Raw genomic sequence first — 17,590 nt, 5'->3', positions numbered from 1 at the left:
TAGAACAGAAATATCCAACAGAAAGATGGTACTGAGTTGGTCTTCTCTTCCAAGAATTTGGTATTGGCATGGCTTTGTTGTCCTGCTTATTTTTGAGCATCCTTCTAGTGACTTTTGAAATTAGAGTGCATTCACCTTTGAGTTTCTTGTGCTCTTGGCACTTAAAAATTGCAGTGTTTATTTTTACATTGCAACCCCTTTTATTTCATTTTAAAAGTACAGTTGAATCACTTCACCTTTCCGCCTTTCAAATTCCATCAGCCGGACCTTTTCCATTTCACCAGGCCTTCAGAATTTTGTGAATGTGCTTACTTTTTAACTAGCCATAGATGGCTATGGAGGCTAAGTTACTGGATATATTTAAAGCAAATTTTGATAGGTTCTCGATTGGCAAAGGTACCAAAACATATCGGGAGAAGACAAGAGAGAGGGAAAATAAATCATCCATGATCAAACTCGATGGGCTGAATAGTCTAATTCTGCACCTATGTCTTATGGTCTTATAATTGTGAGCTGCATGTCATCTGCAAATTTTGTTCTGTAAAAACTGAAATCTATGCTGCTGAAATACATCAAACATTCTGGATTTTACTCTGCATTCTTTTTCAACTGCCTTCCCAAAGCCCATAAGGTTATATTTCCCTCATCAGGCCTCTCCATTATTTCACTGAGGACTCATTCAAACCGGTCAAACATACTTAACATATCTAAGAGTCAATTCTTTTCCCTAAATCATGTTCACCAGCAATTTTTGTGACATTGATGGATGTTTGATTGAACAGTGCAATAACTTAATCAAGGGTTGATGGGATTCTTGAGGAATTATTTTTCAAAGCAGTGCATCATGTGAACTAAAGCTTCCATAAGGAAAAAAAGGATGGCAAGAGTACACCAATTACCTTTCATTTGGAAATTAATAACTCATCGCCTCTGTTTAAGAGATAAATTTAAACACTACACAAATTAATTCTAAATATTGCAACTACAATTAGAAGATACATGTGTCCCATGGTCTAATTGGAGTATTGTATCACTTGGCTTTCTTGCTATATATGTCCCATAGACCAATGTCAATCTGCTATCATTGAGGTCTCCCTGTTGAATCTAATCTGGATGGCTGGTTGTGGGATTTTATAACTGTCACTCAGTGGTGTCTCTCTCTCCACTAAGGGAGGAATAAGAACAAGATGACACAAAGGGATGTCACTGACAGACCCATCATAGCTCACTCCATCACAAAATCCATAGTTCTCACTGCTTCAGGAAAGTAGCCAACGTTATTAAAGACACCTCCCACCATGGTCACTCTCTCTTCTCCCACTTCCATCATGCAGAAAATACAAAACTGGAAAACGCACACCACCGGGCTCAAAGATGACTTCTATCCCACTGTTATAAAATGCTTGCATGGACAACAATGTACAATAATGATGAACTCTTGATGACCTCAGTCTACTTCATTGCACCTACTTCTGCTTGCAACTTATCTGTCGACCCGTACTGCATTTGTAACTGTAACACTATATTCTGCATTCTGTTATTCCAAATCAGGTTACATAGCACTGACATACTGTAAGTCATGAAATCTGTTTTGTGACAGCTCATGTTTTATAATACATCTGTATAGATGGCATGCAAAACAAAGTTTGTCACTACCTCTCTTGACAATAATAAACCAATTATCAATTACCATTCTCTATCTTCCAACACAGGAACATAAGGTATGAACAGGGCATCAAGTACTTCAAGCGATTTAATATTGATGATGGCTGATCTATGCTGGCCACAACTCCTCTTCTATGCCATTTACCTGTACCTTTCTGTTGCTCAAATCTATTAAATATTACCCACCTCTATTTTTAATACTTACGAAGATCCAGCTTCCACTACCCACTGGGACAGAAAATTCCAAAGCTTCATCACCTGTTGAAAGAACCAATTTCAACTCAATGGGCTAAATGGCCTTATTCTGATGTTATATCTTATGGTCTTATGGACATACCTCAGTTTTAAATGACTGTCCTGTTAACTTGCAGCCATGTCCCCTTGCTCAAGGCTCACCCATTTGTTGAAACATCCCAATATCTATCCAGTCACACCCATTCAGAATTCCACATTTGAATAATAATTCACAATATGAGAAAATGAGATATCAAGGGGATGGGTTGATTGTAACTTAAAGTTGGTAATTGACAATTATTATCTGTTCATGTTAAAAAGATAAAGAAGAAGTATTAGTTTTATAAAGTTGCTTGGCTTTTACCCTTTTGTCAAATTCTCTTGATATCTTCCTCTTAGATTTCATAGAAACATAGAAACATAGAAAATAGGTGCAGGAGTAGGCCATTCGGCCCTTTGAGCCTGCACCGCCATTTATTATGATCATGGCTGATCATCCAACTCAGAACCCCGCCCCAGTCTTCCCTCCATACCCCCTGACCCCCGTAGCCACAAGGGCCATATCTAACTCCCTCTTAAACACAGCCAATGAACTGGCCTCAACTGTTTCCTGTGGCTGAGAATTCCACAGATTCACCACTCTCTGTGTGAAGCAAGTTTTTCCTAATCTCGGTCCTAAAAGGCTTCCCCTTTATCCTCAAACTGTGGCCCCTCGTAATGTCAAGTTACCTTTCAGTGAGAACTGATTTCTTCCAGGTGTTAGGTAACTTTGATTTTGTACAATATATAATAGATCACAAAGTATCTTCTTTTTTCAGTTGTGACACAAGCATTGAATCAGAGAGACATTGTGTTCCTTATTGATGGATCAAGTAACGTTGGCAATGTATACTTCCCATTTCTCCGTGAATTCATCACAAGCATAATTGAAGAACTGAACATTGGAACAGACAGTGTGCGAGTAGCTGTGGTACAGTACAGTAATGATGCAAGACCTCAATTTTATCTAAACAGTTACAACACAAAGTCTGAAGTTTTGAACCATGTACGTGGGCTCCAGCTGATAGGTGGCAGGCCTCTGAACACTGGGGCAGCGATGGACTATGTACGTGTAAACTTCTTTTCCAGAGCCTCGGGGAGTAGGATAGAGGAAGGCGTTCCCCAGTTATTGGTAGTTGTTACAGCTGGAAGGTCTGTTGATGATGTTAGACGACCTGCAGAAGCTTTGGCACAAGGAGGCATTCTTACCATTGCTGTTGGAGTGAGTAATGCAGATGTGGAGGAGGTAAAGCGTATTGCATTCAGTGGACAAACGGCTTTCCAAGTAGATGCTTTTGAACATCTGAGCTCCATCCAGGAAGCCGTGGCTTCATCTGCCAGATCATTAATTCATGGAGGAGTCACTGAAGTACCTTTAGGTATATTGTTTGTCAAAAAATGAGTAGAATTTGTTTTCACATCTTGCTATGTTATTCAGAATGCCAGTTCTCTTAGTGGATAGTGCTAATTGATATTAATGTTAAGCTATAAACTTGCATACTTAAGACCACTTTCAAACAATACCTCCAAATAACTAGTTTCAGTAGGCAAAAGTTTTTAGGATCCTACTACTTTTTTTTGAGGAATGCATACTTTGCTTGGACATTTTAGTTTTCTGTGTCAGAATTTGCCTTTTTCAGGCTGTAACTATAAGAAAACAAGGTATCTGTGTTAATACATGATGATGCTTTAACGAGTCAGGTTATATTATTTGAAAGCAGGTTTTTTTTGTAATTTATTTTTTATTGAAGTTCATCATCAAACAAACATTTCCATAAGATGTATTTCAGATACTGTACATATATATCATATAATCATATTTGTCACAAGTCTCCACATAATATTTATCTGAGGTATACACTTATAGAAAGGAGAGGAAAGAAAGAACCATGTCCTTTTAAGGCTACTAAGTCTAAATCTTGAGTTCTAGTTAAAAAAAAGAAGCAGCAGCAGCTAAGAAATCCCTTTGTCATTTAATTTAAGCCCTTGCAGATTGCTCAGCACCTGCACTTTGTGTTCTTGGAGAATCCTATTATTGAAACAGTTAATTCAGTCTGTATCTGTAGTCTTTCACATCAGAGCAATGCCATGTCCCAATCCCTCTCTTAATCTCTCTCTCACACACTGATCACTCCACTTTTGTTCGTTTGGCAGATACCTACATTGTGGAGTGTTTTCCGTCAGCCAGTTAAACTGCTAGTACAGTTTTGTGATAGAGAAGTAATGGGAGGAAGCCCATGTATCCCTAGAAAGAAAGTAAAAACCCTACGTAGATACCAATATGATCAGGATTTAATCCATATTGCCAAAGATGTAAGACAGCAGCACTAATTGTGGCACTGCTTCCCAGCAGCCCTCTTCCTTAGTTTTTGAACTTTTCTTCTAGAGCCCAAAACAGAAAAAAAATGAACACAGAATATGACTATGACACTGAAACATGAAGGTCCAAAACTGAGCGACAGCTTTTATAATATCATAGCTATCCTGTAATGTCTTCAGGGGCAGAGTTCATCTTTATACCTGGAAAGCCCACATGCAGTTGGTAGAGCCTGCATAATTTGTGGTAGCATTGGTGCATTATATTCTGCATTTTGAAATTCATTCCATTAAAGCTAATTCAGAATTTAACTACATCCCTAATGCTTCCTATGATTTAAATATTTTAAACTCATGATTCTTCATTCTATATGTTGATTTACTGTTATTTGTAGATTTTATTGGTAGATTTTCATAACGTTTCTATCAATTTTAAAACATTATTTTAGCATTGAAGAAGGACGTTGTCTTCCTAATCGATGGTTCTGCTGGAATGGGACAATCATTTTATCAAGTCCGTGAATTTCTGATAAAAGTGGTACAGCATCTTGAGATTGGACCTGACAAAGATAAAGTTGCTGTGGTTCGGTATAGTTCTGACCCAAGTATTGAATTTGGCCTCGATGCTTATTTAACTAAAGATGACGTCCTGGAAGCAATCCGAAGACTCCCAGTAAAAACAGGAAGACCCCTTAATACGGGTGTGGCTTTGGACTTTGTTGCTAGGGATGTCTTCAGTCCATCTGCAGGCAGCAGAAGAGATATTGGTGCTTCACAGTTTCTGGTGCTCATCACTGCTGGGAAATCTAGGGATGACGTTAGACCAGCTGCAGGGAGGGTGAAACTAGCTGGTATTGTGCCCATCACTGTCGGAGCCAAGAACGCAGACACATCAGAACTCCAACAGATTGTGCATGACCCAACATTTATGTTAATCATGAAGGACTTCCAAGATCTATCAGGCATTCAACAGGAACTTTTATCAAGGATGAGAACAGTGGTTATTTTTGAGGAAGGTAAGAAGTTTTGGTAAATTTATTCCATTATATTGTGTTAGTAGTTGTGAGAATATCCCTTTCCTGTTGCTTTCATGTTCCATACCATAAGACTTCACTATAAGGTTTGAGAAAGGTTTCTATAGAATCTGGGAATATAGCTATCCTTCCTTGATGATCCATCAGAGCTGTAGATGTTGGGCATCTGAAATAAAAGGAAAAGAATTGCTAGGAAAACTCAGCAGGTCAGCTGCATCTGTGAGAAGTGAAACCGAGTTGACTTTTCAGGTTGAAGAATCTTCAGAAAGCAAAGCTGGAAATCATTTATATATTCAATGGCAGTAGTGAGTGCAAAGTGGAGAAACAAGTATTTCTGCAGATGCTGGAAATATTGAGCATCACACACAAAATGCTGGAGGAACTCACCAGGTCAGGCACCAGTCTAGGGATTGAGTTCAAGAGCCACAGGTAATGTTGTAGCTCTATAAAACTCAGGTTAGACCACACTTAGAGTATTATGTTCAGTTCTGATAGGAGGGATGTGGAAGGGCACAGAGGAGATTTACCAGAATGTTGCCCGGATTGCAGTCTTAGGAGGATACTCTGGGTTTTTCTCTTTGAAGCGAAGGTGAATGAGAGAGGTATACAAGATGATAAGAGGCATAGATCGAGTGGTTAGCCTGAGACTTTTTGCGGGGTGGAAATGGTTAATATGAGGGGCCATAATTCTAAGGTGATTGGAAGTAAGTGTAGGACGGATGCCAATGGTAAGTTGTTTACACAGGGAATACTAGACATGTGAAATGCAGTTCTAGTGGAGTGGTAGCAGCAGATACATTAGGGACAATTAAGTGACTCTTAGAAAGGCACATGGATGAAAGAAAAATAGAGGGCTAAGTGGGAGGCAAGGGTTAGATTGATCTTGGAGTAAGTTAAAAGGTTCACACAACATTGTGGGCTAAAGGGCCAGTACTGTGCAATACTATTCCATATTCTATGTAAAGCAGTTAAAGAATCGTATGGAGAAAGCTGACTTCTGTAGTGAAGGTGTAGATCAGACATTGACTGGTGGAACAGGGTAGGGGCAAAATAACCTTTGCCTCTGCAACTGTGTTAATATCTGTTTAGAAGCAGATATAGCATGTCCTATGGACAAACCTCCATACCATCATTGCAGAAAAAGAGGAATGTAAGTATGGGATGAATTGAGCAGTGGAACCCTCCAACTTTTCTCCAACTTGTTTATTTTCCCTTTACCCACCCTCAACACCTCTCCTGTCCATCACCCCACCACCCATCAAAAGAATATATGGCCCAAGAAGTCATTTGAGAATATTAGTGAGATATATGTAAGAACACATTTCACCAGAGCTCCCACATCAGTTACATAAGAAGTGTAATTACATTCACTTTGAAGCCCTGCTTTCTCTTGGCATCATCATTTGGATGGGTTATTATGTTTAGTACCGCATCATGATAGCACCATAATAGTGATCCAAGCATCTGCCCATTTTTCTGGCTTTTTTTTTAACTGACACACCAGAATGAACTCAATAGGACCAATGCCTAAACTTCAACGGGGCTATTCACTCATTCCTTTTGCACACTTTTGTAGCATGAGATCAAATGATCTTTATGAACAGGTTTCATGGACCCTGAAAAAACAGCTTTCTTTTCTGGAAAAGAGTAAACAGTAGACATTTCGGGCTGAAACCCTTCTTCAGGACTGTAGTGAGGTTTGGTCAGTCAGCCTGCTTCTCTGTTTCACATCACCATGCCAATGACACACAGAAAGATCAATACCTGGACTCCAGTGACTGAAAGAACCAGTTGGGACCTTGGAGCTGTTGCCACTCCTCATACCAGCAGTAGTTATGAATATATTTATTTGGAGCCACTGTTGCAAAGGAGCTTGGATTTGCATAGCAGCCAAAAATAAAAGCAGGTGTAAACAATTTAGTAATTTGAACCTGCTCTGCAATTCAATGTGATCATGACTAATAACTCATTTTCCAGATTTTCTTCCCGCTTTCTACCCATATATCTTGATCTCTGTGGCCCCACAAGCAATACATCACTCCTTGATTTGGCCTCGATACCTTTCTGTTCTTGCGAACTTCACCAATTACTCTCCTTTCCATTGCGAGATAGAACTAATAGTTGCTAATGAGTTTTTATTACACCAAATCAAAATATTTTAAAAGCTAATGGGGCATGTTAAAGGAAGTTTTGCAGGGACAAGTGCAGAGGGAGTGTCAGGAGGCTAGAAAGCACTGTTGGGTGGAAGCAGGTACAGTAATGATGTTTAAGAGGCTTTTAGGTACCCATATGAATGTGGAGGGAGAGACTTAGTTAAATTTGGCATTGTGTTCAGCACAGACATTATTGGCTACAGAGTCTGTTACTGTGCTGTACTGTTCTATGCGCTATGTTCAAATCCTTGCAGAAAAATTCCTGTTCAAAGTCAGAATTACTATATCACATAAATTTTTGTAACAAATATTCTTAAGTGCTTGTCAAATATAATGTGGCAGATGTGAAAAATTAAGTCAACTTAACATAGGAGGAGTGCTAGGATAAAATTACACCTGTTGAATGGATAAAATAGCTTTTTATTCATTTGAATATACTCTGCTTGTCAGAATTGGGAGCAGAGTTACATCAAAAGATACTCTGCATTGGATTTAGAATTATGACCATAAGACACAGGATGGAATTTGGTCATTTGGCCCATGGAGTCTGGTCCACCACATTGTCATGGCTGGTCCATTTTCTCTCTCAGCTCCAATATCCTGCCTTCTCCCCATATCCCTTTATGCCATTGACTAATCAAGATCAATCTGCTTTTGCCTTAAATAACCTAATGACTTTGCCTCCACGGCCACCTGTGGCAACAAATTCCATAGATTCACGACTCCCCAGCTAAAGAAATTCCTCCTCATCTCCATGCTAAAAGGATGCCTGTCTATACTGAGACTGTCCCCTCTGGTCTTAGGCTCTCCCACCATTGGAAACATCCTTTCCACATTCACTCAATTAAGGGCTTTCAACATTCGATAGGTTTCAATGAGGACACCCCTCACTCTTCTAAATGTGGAATTATTGATTAATTATAGAAACATAGAAACATAGAAAATAGGTGCAGGAGTAGGCCATTCGGCCCTTCAAGCCTGCACCACTATTTATTATGATCATGGCTGATCATCCAACGCAGAACCCTCTACCAGCCTTCCCCCCATACCCCCTGATCCCTTTAGCCACAAGGGCCATATCTAACTCCCTCTTAAATATAGCCAATGAACTGGCCTCAACTGTTTCCTGTGGCAGAGAATTCCACAGATTCACCACTCTCTGTGTGAAGAAGTTTTTCCTAATCTCGGTCCTAAAAGGCTTCCCCTTTATCCTCAAACTGTGACCCCTCGTTCTGGACTTCCCCAACATTGGGAACAATCTTCCTGCATCTAGCCTGTCCAATCCCTTTAGGATCTTATACGTTTCAATCAGATCCCCCCTCAATCTTCTAAATTCCAACGAGTACAAGCCCAGTTCATCCAGTCTTTCTTCCTATGAAAGTCCTGCCATCCCAGGAATCAATCTGGTGAACCTTCTTTGTACTCCCTCGATGGCAAGGATGTCTTTCCTCAGATTAGGAGACCAAAACTGCACACAATACTCCAGGTGTGGTCTCACCAAGGCCTTGTACAACTGCAGTAGTACCTCCCTGCTCCTGTACTCGAATCCTCTCGCTATAAATGCCAGCATACCATTCGCCTTTTTCACCGCCTGCTGTACCTGCATGCCCACTTTCAATGACTGGTGTATAAGGACACCCAGGTCTTGTTGCACCTCCCCTTTTCCTAATTGGCCACCATTCAGATAATAATCTGTTTTCCTATTTTTGCCACCAAAGTGGATAACTTCACATTTATCCACATTAAATTGCATCTGCCATGAATTTACCCACTCACCCAACCTATCCAAATCACCCTGCATCCTCTTAGCATCCTCCTCACAGCTAACACTACCGCCCAGCTTCGTGTCATCCGCAAACGTGGAGATGCTGCATTTAATTCCCTCATCCAAGTCATTAATATATATTGTAAACAACTGGGGTCCCAGCACTGAGCCTTGCGGTACCCCACTTGTCACCACCTGCCATTCTGAAAAGGTCCCGTTTATTCCCACTCTTTGCTTCCTGTCTGCTAACCAATTCTCTATCCACATCAATACCATATCCCCAATACTGTGTGCTTTAAGTTTGCACACTAATCTCCTGTGTGGGACCTTGTCAAAAGCCTTTTGAAAATCCAAATATACCACATCCACTGGTTCTCCCCTATCCACTCTACTAGTTACATCCTCAAAAAATTCTATGAGATTCGTCAGACATGATTTTCCTTTCACAAATCCATGCTGACTTTGTCCGATATAGGCACATAGGCACATTATATAGGCACATAGATGACACTAGAATGAGGGCTTACCAGTGAATTAAATAAACAGCCTCAAATGTTTACTTACATTTTAATTGATCATTTTTGAGGTAAGTTAATGCAACAAGACCATGAGCATAACTGGCAAAACTAACCTTCGGTTGTCCATTCAGTAACATGCTATCTTTTTGGTGATAGTACGTCCTGTTCTTATTTTCAGGTTTATCATCTCCTAATTTAGTAAACACATGCATTATTTTTAATGAAAATATGAAAATTAGATGGTTCAGATTTAAAGATGTGTAAGATAAATCCGCAACTTTTACAGAAAATGGCTATCTGAATTTTTTAATTTTATTTCCTACAGAAACTGTTAAGAGGGATGTTGTGTTCCTCATTGATGGATCAGAAAATGTCAGACCTGCTTTCTCTTCAATTCAGCAATTCATTTCCAGAATGGTTGATAATCTTGATGTTGGGAGTGACAGAGTCCGAGTCGGTTTGGTTCAGTACAGTGAAGACCCCAGTGTAAACTTCTATCTGAATTCCTACACAACTAAAGAGGATCTGAAGCGAGCCATAAGTAATATTGGGCCAAAAGGAGGGCAAAGAGCCAACACTGGTAAAGCACTGGACTATGTGAAGCAGAACATCTTCACTAGACCTGCTGGAAGCAGGGTGGATGAAGGTGTGCCCCAGTTCTTGATCGTCCTCACTGCCAGCAGGTCAGCTGATGATGTTGGTCGGGCAGCCCTGGAACTGAAAGAGGCCGGGGTAGCACCTTTCGCCATTGGTTCAGGAGACGCAGATGACAGTGAACTGACATACATTTCACTGTCCCCTAATTATATTTTCAAGGTGCCTGATCTACGGGATGTGGAAAAACTATACCAAAATCTGGAGACGCCATTGGCACGGCTGAACAAAGATCAGATAATTCAAATCAGAAAAACGGAGGCTAGAGGTGAGAGTGCCATTTCTGTTTTAAAGGAAAATATTTTTGGATCACAGAATATAATGAAGTAAAGTATAAATGCTCTAAACCTCTCAGAAGATCAAGCAGTATTTATAGAAAGAAAAAATAGAGTTAATGTCTCAGATCTGAATGTTAACTCTGGTCTTCCTTCCACAGATGCTGTCTGACCTGTTGTGTGTTTACAGCATTTTCTGTTTTTATTTCAGATTTCTCAATTTGCATTTTAATTTTTACAAAATGCAATGATAATATCAGCTCAATCATATATTATTATTGTGCCAGAATAAATTTAATTGGTGTTAATATTTACCATGATATTGCAGGGCTATACTTCCCTTTGAATGGCTAATTGTTAATTTGTTGAACGTCAAAAAATTCTAGCCAGTAGGTTTTCCCCCATGCCCATAATCAGCACATCCATTAACAATCCGAGTGATACAGAGCATCTTGCTTTTTTCTGATGTGATTGCTACTACTAGTGATTTTTTCTTTACCAGAAACCCAAGTTTAATATTTCAAGCCGTCTCTGGAGCTCTGAATACCATACTATTGTGTCACTCTAATCTGAGGGTATTTCAGATTCCTCATAGAGAAGGAAAGTGTTAACACAAAATCAATTACTCAGTTTAAGGTGTAATAAAAATAATGATTAAGGGTCGCATTGCTTGTCTTAAATACTTCCCAGTGGCATTGGTTATATCTTGGCAGACTAAGGTTTTGTAAACCTGGCATTGAGAAGCTGGGTAAATCATTAGAAATTCAAACGTCTCCTAAGTTACTGAAGGTCAGAAATTTTGCTTATCTCTCTCATTATTTTATCTAAACAACCTCCAAGTATGGTATCTGCAAAACAGTTAGTTGCTTATAAAAAGTGTCCCATCAAGTGTGATTAATTGGGTAATATTGCTTCAAGTATAAATTTTGAGCATGGTTATGTATCATTAGTTTTGATTCAATGCCAATTGTAATTATTTGTTAAATGGTATAAAAACACCTTTTGTTACCTTTGAAACAATTCTCTGTCAATGACATCATTATTAGTTATTTAGAATGCGTTAAGAATGAAGTACCTGTAAGATGGAGCAATAACTTATTTAAGTCTATTGCCATGTACTATGTTAGATGTGTATGCATTTGCTTCAATATCACGGTACAAAAAGAGAGAAAAGTGCATTTATATAACGCCTGTCCCAAACTCCGGCTGTGTTGAAGTATTTTGCAGTTAATTGAATATCTTGCATTGGATATTCAATAGTTCAACGGTTCCATTTAGTATTCAAAAAATGTTTGCAATATACATCCTGAAATTCTTCCTCTTCCTCAACATCTACGAAGACAGAAGAGTGGCCCAAAGAATAAGTGACAGTACGATCGTTAGAACGCCAGAGCCCCCACCACACCCACTCTCACACACAAGCAGCAGCAAAGCATCGAATCTCTCCTCCCCCACTTACTCCAGCAAAAAGCATCAGCACCCTCCACCCACCAAGCAAGCAATGGCAAAGCTCCCAAGAAAGACCATGATCTGCAGAACAACAAAAACTAATTGTTCATCTGACAATTCAACATACCACAGACTCTCTCTCCTCAATAAAGAGACAGAAATATGTCCCCTTTCACAGCACGAGGGGAGACATAACTTGCTGATTTGCAATGATAAAGTCTATCATGTCACTTTGTACTGAGTTCTCTAACTTGAGAATTGGCAACAAACTTTCCGCTCCAATATGTGCATGTGTGTGTGTGTGTGTGTGTGTGTGAGAGAGAGAGAGAGAAAAAGAGAGAAAAAAAGATGAGAATGAGAATCTGATGTTCCATTTTCTCCTACGATTCTTCAGTCAGTGGCATCTGCTTAAAAATGGCTTGTCCCCAGGGCCGCAAAGTTTTGAATCCTGAAGGCATGCTGGTTTTCTAGACTGTGTCCTTGGGATTTCAAAAAGTGGCCTGTCCTGAGCCCCTGGAAGTGGGTACCTCCACCACAAAGAACCAAAGACTAAGTCTAACCCCAGGTCAGGGTCTCCAACAGAACCCCATCCACCCTGAAAAGCGAAAAGAGAGATATCAAAGGTAGAAATTAAGCAGTTTCCGCAGATGAGCTCAAAGGAGTCAATGCCATTGTAGCTCTGTCCACTTACTATTACTGCTATAAGTGCATTTTACATTTACAAAGGTCTCCTGATCTGAAGTCAATGGCATTTCTGCAACAATGGTATTTATGAACCTATATTTCATTTGGTTTTTCAGAAAGCAAATGTTATAGTCTTTTTCTGCATGAGAACGTCCGAAAATGACATTATGATAAGAATCAGATTGTCCTTTATATTGACTGAGGGACTGAGTATTGAACAGGCCATTAAAGATAATTTCCCTCTGGAATAATATGGTAGATTCCTCTGCATCCTCCGATAGAATTAATGAAGTCATAGTTCAATGTTGGACTTTAAGTCTATGCAGCATTCCCTGAGTATGGCACCGAATTGTCAGCCTAGAATTTTATGATCACTTCTCAGGAGAGAATATTGGTTTATTCCACAGAGATAATACAAATGCAAAGAGCCAAATGACTTCCTTCATTGCTTTAAACAATTTAACTTTTACTGTGTATTCCATATTTCCTACAGAAGCTGCTAAGAGAGATGTTGTGTTCCTTATTGATGGATCAGAAAACGTCAGATCAGCTTTCCCCTCGATTCAAAAATTCATCATCAGAGTGGTTGACAACCTTGACATTGGAAGTGACAAAGCCCGAATTGCTTTGGTTCAGTATAGCGAAGACCCTAGTGTAAACTTCTACCTAAATAGCTACACAACAAAAAGGGATGTGATAGATGTGGTAAATAATCTCAAGCAAAAAGGAGGGCAAAAAGCCAACACTGGTAAAGCACTGGACTATGTCAAAAAGACCATCTTCACGACATCCGCTGGAAGCAGGGTGGATGAAGGTGTGCCCCAGTTCTTGATTCTCCTCACTGCCAGCAGGTCAGCTGATGATGTTGGTCGGGCAGCCCTGGAACTGAAAGAGGCCGGGGTAGCACCTTTTGCTATCGGTTCAGGATACGCAGATGACAGTGAACTGACACGGATTTCACTGTCCCCTGAATATATTTTCAAGGTGTCTGATCTACGGGATGTGGAAATAGTACAGCAACATCTGGATTCACCATTGACACTGCTGCGCAAAGAACAGATAATTCAAATCGGGACAATTGCTCTTAAAGGTAAAAAAAAAAATCACATTCCTAGTTAAAAGAAGTCAAGCTTCAAACATTTATAATGAAAAGTTATTAATTTGATATAATAAAAATCATAGTTATGTAAATTCATCCCTTAGTGTGCTTGGCCTTACAATGTAGAAGTGTTAAATAGTATTACCAGTGTGATCCTTCTGCTTAATTGAGTTATCATGAAGCTGTTGAGTATCTAAAGTCTCAAGAATAAGTTTAATAAGTACTTCTGAGTTCCTCCAGAATTTTGTGTATGTTGCTTTGAATTTACAGTATTTGCAGACTTTGCGTCCATAATTTAATAAGTTATAGTCTAGATGTTGTATACTATTTAACAATGTCATGAATCTCAAATTTGAGATTGTTGTGATGTGCACAAGTACATGCAAAACTGAGTTGCAGCAGCATTTCAAGCACATACCATTAGTTAAGCAGCAATCACATTTATTTATTGCTGCGGGCAATTTTTTACAATCAAAGCGACAGAGGGACCAAAGACCAATAACGGAGACCTACACACAAGAGTGAAAAGTAGAGGAAGTGATGTTTTATACACCCTGTGACCAGAGGAGGAAGAAGCAAGAATGGCTGCAATAATTTGGTCAATTTGTGGCGCTGTGGGGGAAAAATAGGTTGATGTGCAAGTCTGCATCCTGATTGTTGACAATGTGATGGGGATGTGGTCCAAGCATGGGATATTCGAGGCATTACAGAATTTAAAATATTCTTATTATGAAAGGTACACTCTTTATTTGAAAGAATACTTTTCTAATTATAGTGGTATAATTCTTTCCCACTCTCCTGACCGTACATTGTTCGAATAAATACTTCTCAATTTTATCTGTTATTCTCAGGTTAAATATATAGATGTAGATCTTATGCAGAGATTCAACCTGAAATATCAACAATTTCTTTCTTCCCACAAATGCTACTCGACCCATTGAGTTTATCTAGTAGGCTGTTTATTGCTCCAGGTTCCAGCGTCTGCAGCCTCCTGAGCCTCTGAACTATATCTCTGCCATTCTTATCACAACCCTCCGTTTCTCCTCTTTTATTTTCTCTCAAATGCTTTACCTTAGTACCAGTCTCTCTATCAATCCCATTTAATACTTATTGCAATTAACCTCTGCAATGGGATGCTGGCCTGAGTTCCAAGGTGACCCTCTTGAATATGTGCGACCTGACTGAAAATTGTCCCAAAGACATGAGGAATCTAAAGGCTAGATTTCTGCACTGTATCGTAAGCATGCAATAACCTCCCACCTACTAAATTGTTCAAAATTCACCTGCGCACGTAGTAGGTCACTATAATTAAGAACATGACTGGAGGATTTCGAACTTCTACATCATTAAGACATTGAGTTACTCCTGGACTATATGTTCTAGATACACTCCTTCTATAAAAGCCTCTGAGATTACCTCGAGCTGGCAGAGAGCTGAGCTTGTCACATGGGATGGAATTGAGCAGGACATCATTGTAATCAAAGAAAATCCAAAATCAGAAAGTAAAAATAATATTAATCTAATGACATACATCTAATTCAAATAGCAAAAATTGTTGGTGCTTTGTGCAGATGAATGAAAACTGCTTTATTTATCCAGCCAATGTCAAGTATAAAGCATAAACTTGTTTGTTTTCTGTTTTGCAGAGTCTGCTCGGAGGGATATTGTTTTCCTCATTGATGGATCAGATAATGTCCGACCTGCATTCCAATCAATTCAAAGGTTCCTCTCCAGAGTGGTTGACAATCTAGACATTGGAAATGACAAAGTCCAGGTCGGTTTGGTTCAGTACAGTGAAGACCCCAGTGTAAACTTCTACCTGAACTCCTACACAACTAAAGAGGATGTGAAGCGAGCAATAAATAATATTGGGCCAAAAGGAGGGCAAAGAGCCAACACTGGTAAAGCACTGGACTATGTCAAGCAGAACATCTTCACTAGACCTGCTGGAAGCAGGGTGGATGAAGGTGTACCCCAGTTCTTGATCCTCCTCACTGCCAGCAGGTCAGCTGATGATGTTGGTCGGGCAGCCCTGGAACTGAAAGAGGCCGGGGTAGCACCTTTCGCCATTGGTTCAGGAGACACAGATGACAATGAACTGACACAGATTTCACTGTCCCCTAAATATGTTTTCAAGGTGTCTGATCTACAGAATGTGGAAAGACTAGAGCAACGTTTGGGCTCCCCACTGACTACACTGAACAAGAATCTAATAATTCAAATTCAAAGAGGAGTTCTTGCAGGTAAGAATATAGTATGCAGTTTAAAGGAGACATATATTATTTTATATAATGATGAATTATTAATTTGGTGGAATCATTAGCTAATATTTAGTAGTGTATTTTTTCCTTAGTATGTTGCACCACTTTGTATAATGTTGGGTGAGTACCCAAGCATGGGAATGCCACAGCGAGCTGGTCTCTCACACTGGGCCTTGCACAGTGCATCAGAATGGAAGGAAGGAGAAGAGGAGAGTGGTGGTGATGGGAGATTCAATAGTTAGGAGAAGTGACCGGAGATTTTGTGGAGGTGAAGGAGACTCCTAGAAATATGTTACCTCCTAGGTGCTAGGGTCAGGGATGTATCAGATTCAGTTCACAGCATCCTTAAGGGGGAGGGTTAGCAGTCAGAATTCATGGAACACATTGATACCAACGATTTAGGGAGGAAAAGAGATGATGTCCTGAGCAGAGAACATAGGAATCTAGGTAGGAAACTGAAAAGCAGGATCTCAAAGGTAGTAACCTCTGGGTTACTGCCTGTGCCAGTTAGGGTAAGAATAAGATGATTTGGTAGATACCCGTGTCGCTGAGGAATTGGTACAGGCGGCAGGGTTTCATAATTATGGATCATATAGGATCTCTTCTGGGAAAGATATGACCTGCACAAAAGAAGTAGGTTACACCTGAACGTGAGGGGGACCAATATCCTTGTGAGCAAATTTGTTAGGGCTGTTCAGGAGGGTTGACAGGGGTATGGGAACCAGAGTGATAGATCAGAAGATGGAGCAGTTGGTGTAAAGGTAGATGCAATGTGTAGAGAACCTGGAAGAAGAATAGGTTGAGCATAGGGCATAATTGCAGTCAGTTGATTGTGTTGAAATGTGTCTATTTTAATGCAAGAAGTATCAGGAGCAAAGGAGGATGAACTTAGACTATGAATCAGTATATAGAAGTATGATATTTTGGCCATTATGGAGACTTGGCTATCACAGGGGCAGGAATGGTTGCTGGATATTCTGGGAGTTTAGACGTCTCAGAAGTAACAGGAAGGGAGTTGAAAGTGGTGGAGGAGTGGTATTGTCAATCTCAGTTGGTATCACAATTGCAGAAAGGGAGGACATCATGGAGGGATCATCAACTGGGTCAATGTGTGTGGAAGTCAGAAGCAGGAAGGGAGCAACCACTATTGGGATAATTCTATAGATTCCCCAAACACCCCCACCCCACTCCCACAACAGCAACAGAGACACTAAGGAGCAGATCAGGAGGCAGATTTTGGAAAAGTGCAGAAATAACTGGGTTATTGACATGGGGGACTTCTGCTACCCTAATATTGACTGGCAGCCCTCACGACTTGTACATTGATTTCTCTAACTTTCTGCAATTTTTCCTCTTTTTGAACATATTTAACAAATTATGCCCCATCTAATCGTTTTGCACTAAGGCAGTCCCATTCAATATCAATGAAATTACAGAAGTAAAG

The 17,590-nt window shown here is 39.8% G+C and overlaps 1 protein-coding gene across 1 annotated transcript in view; it reads left to right on the top strand.

Moving 5' to 3' along the window:
• LOC134348765 (collagen alpha-3(VI) chain-like) overlaps positions 1–17,590 on the top strand; it is a 201,553-nt gene that overhangs the window by 55,295 nt on the left and 128,668 nt on the right. The window contains exons 6-10 of the mRNA XM_063052567.1: positions 2,718–3,317; positions 4,704–5,270; positions 10,050–10,646; positions 13,280–13,876; positions 15,532–16,128. Of these exons, the coding sequence (XP_062908637.1) occupies positions 2,718–3,317; positions 4,704–5,270; positions 10,050–10,646; positions 13,280–13,876; positions 15,532–16,128 (2,958 nt within the window). The remainder of the gene's footprint in view (positions 1–2,717; positions 3,318–4,703; positions 5,271–10,049; positions 10,647–13,279; positions 13,877–15,531; positions 16,129–17,590) is intronic.

Source organism: Mobula hypostoma, chromosome 6 (genome assembly GCF_963921235.1).
Source record: "Mobula hypostoma chromosome 6, sMobHyp1.1, whole genome shotgun sequence".
Taxonomy (NCBI): domain Eukaryota; kingdom Metazoa; phylum Chordata; class Chondrichthyes; order Myliobatiformes; family Myliobatidae; genus Mobula; species Mobula hypostoma.
Note: the sequence above shows the minus strand (reverse complement) of the source record. Positions and strands in the feature narration are given on the sequence as shown.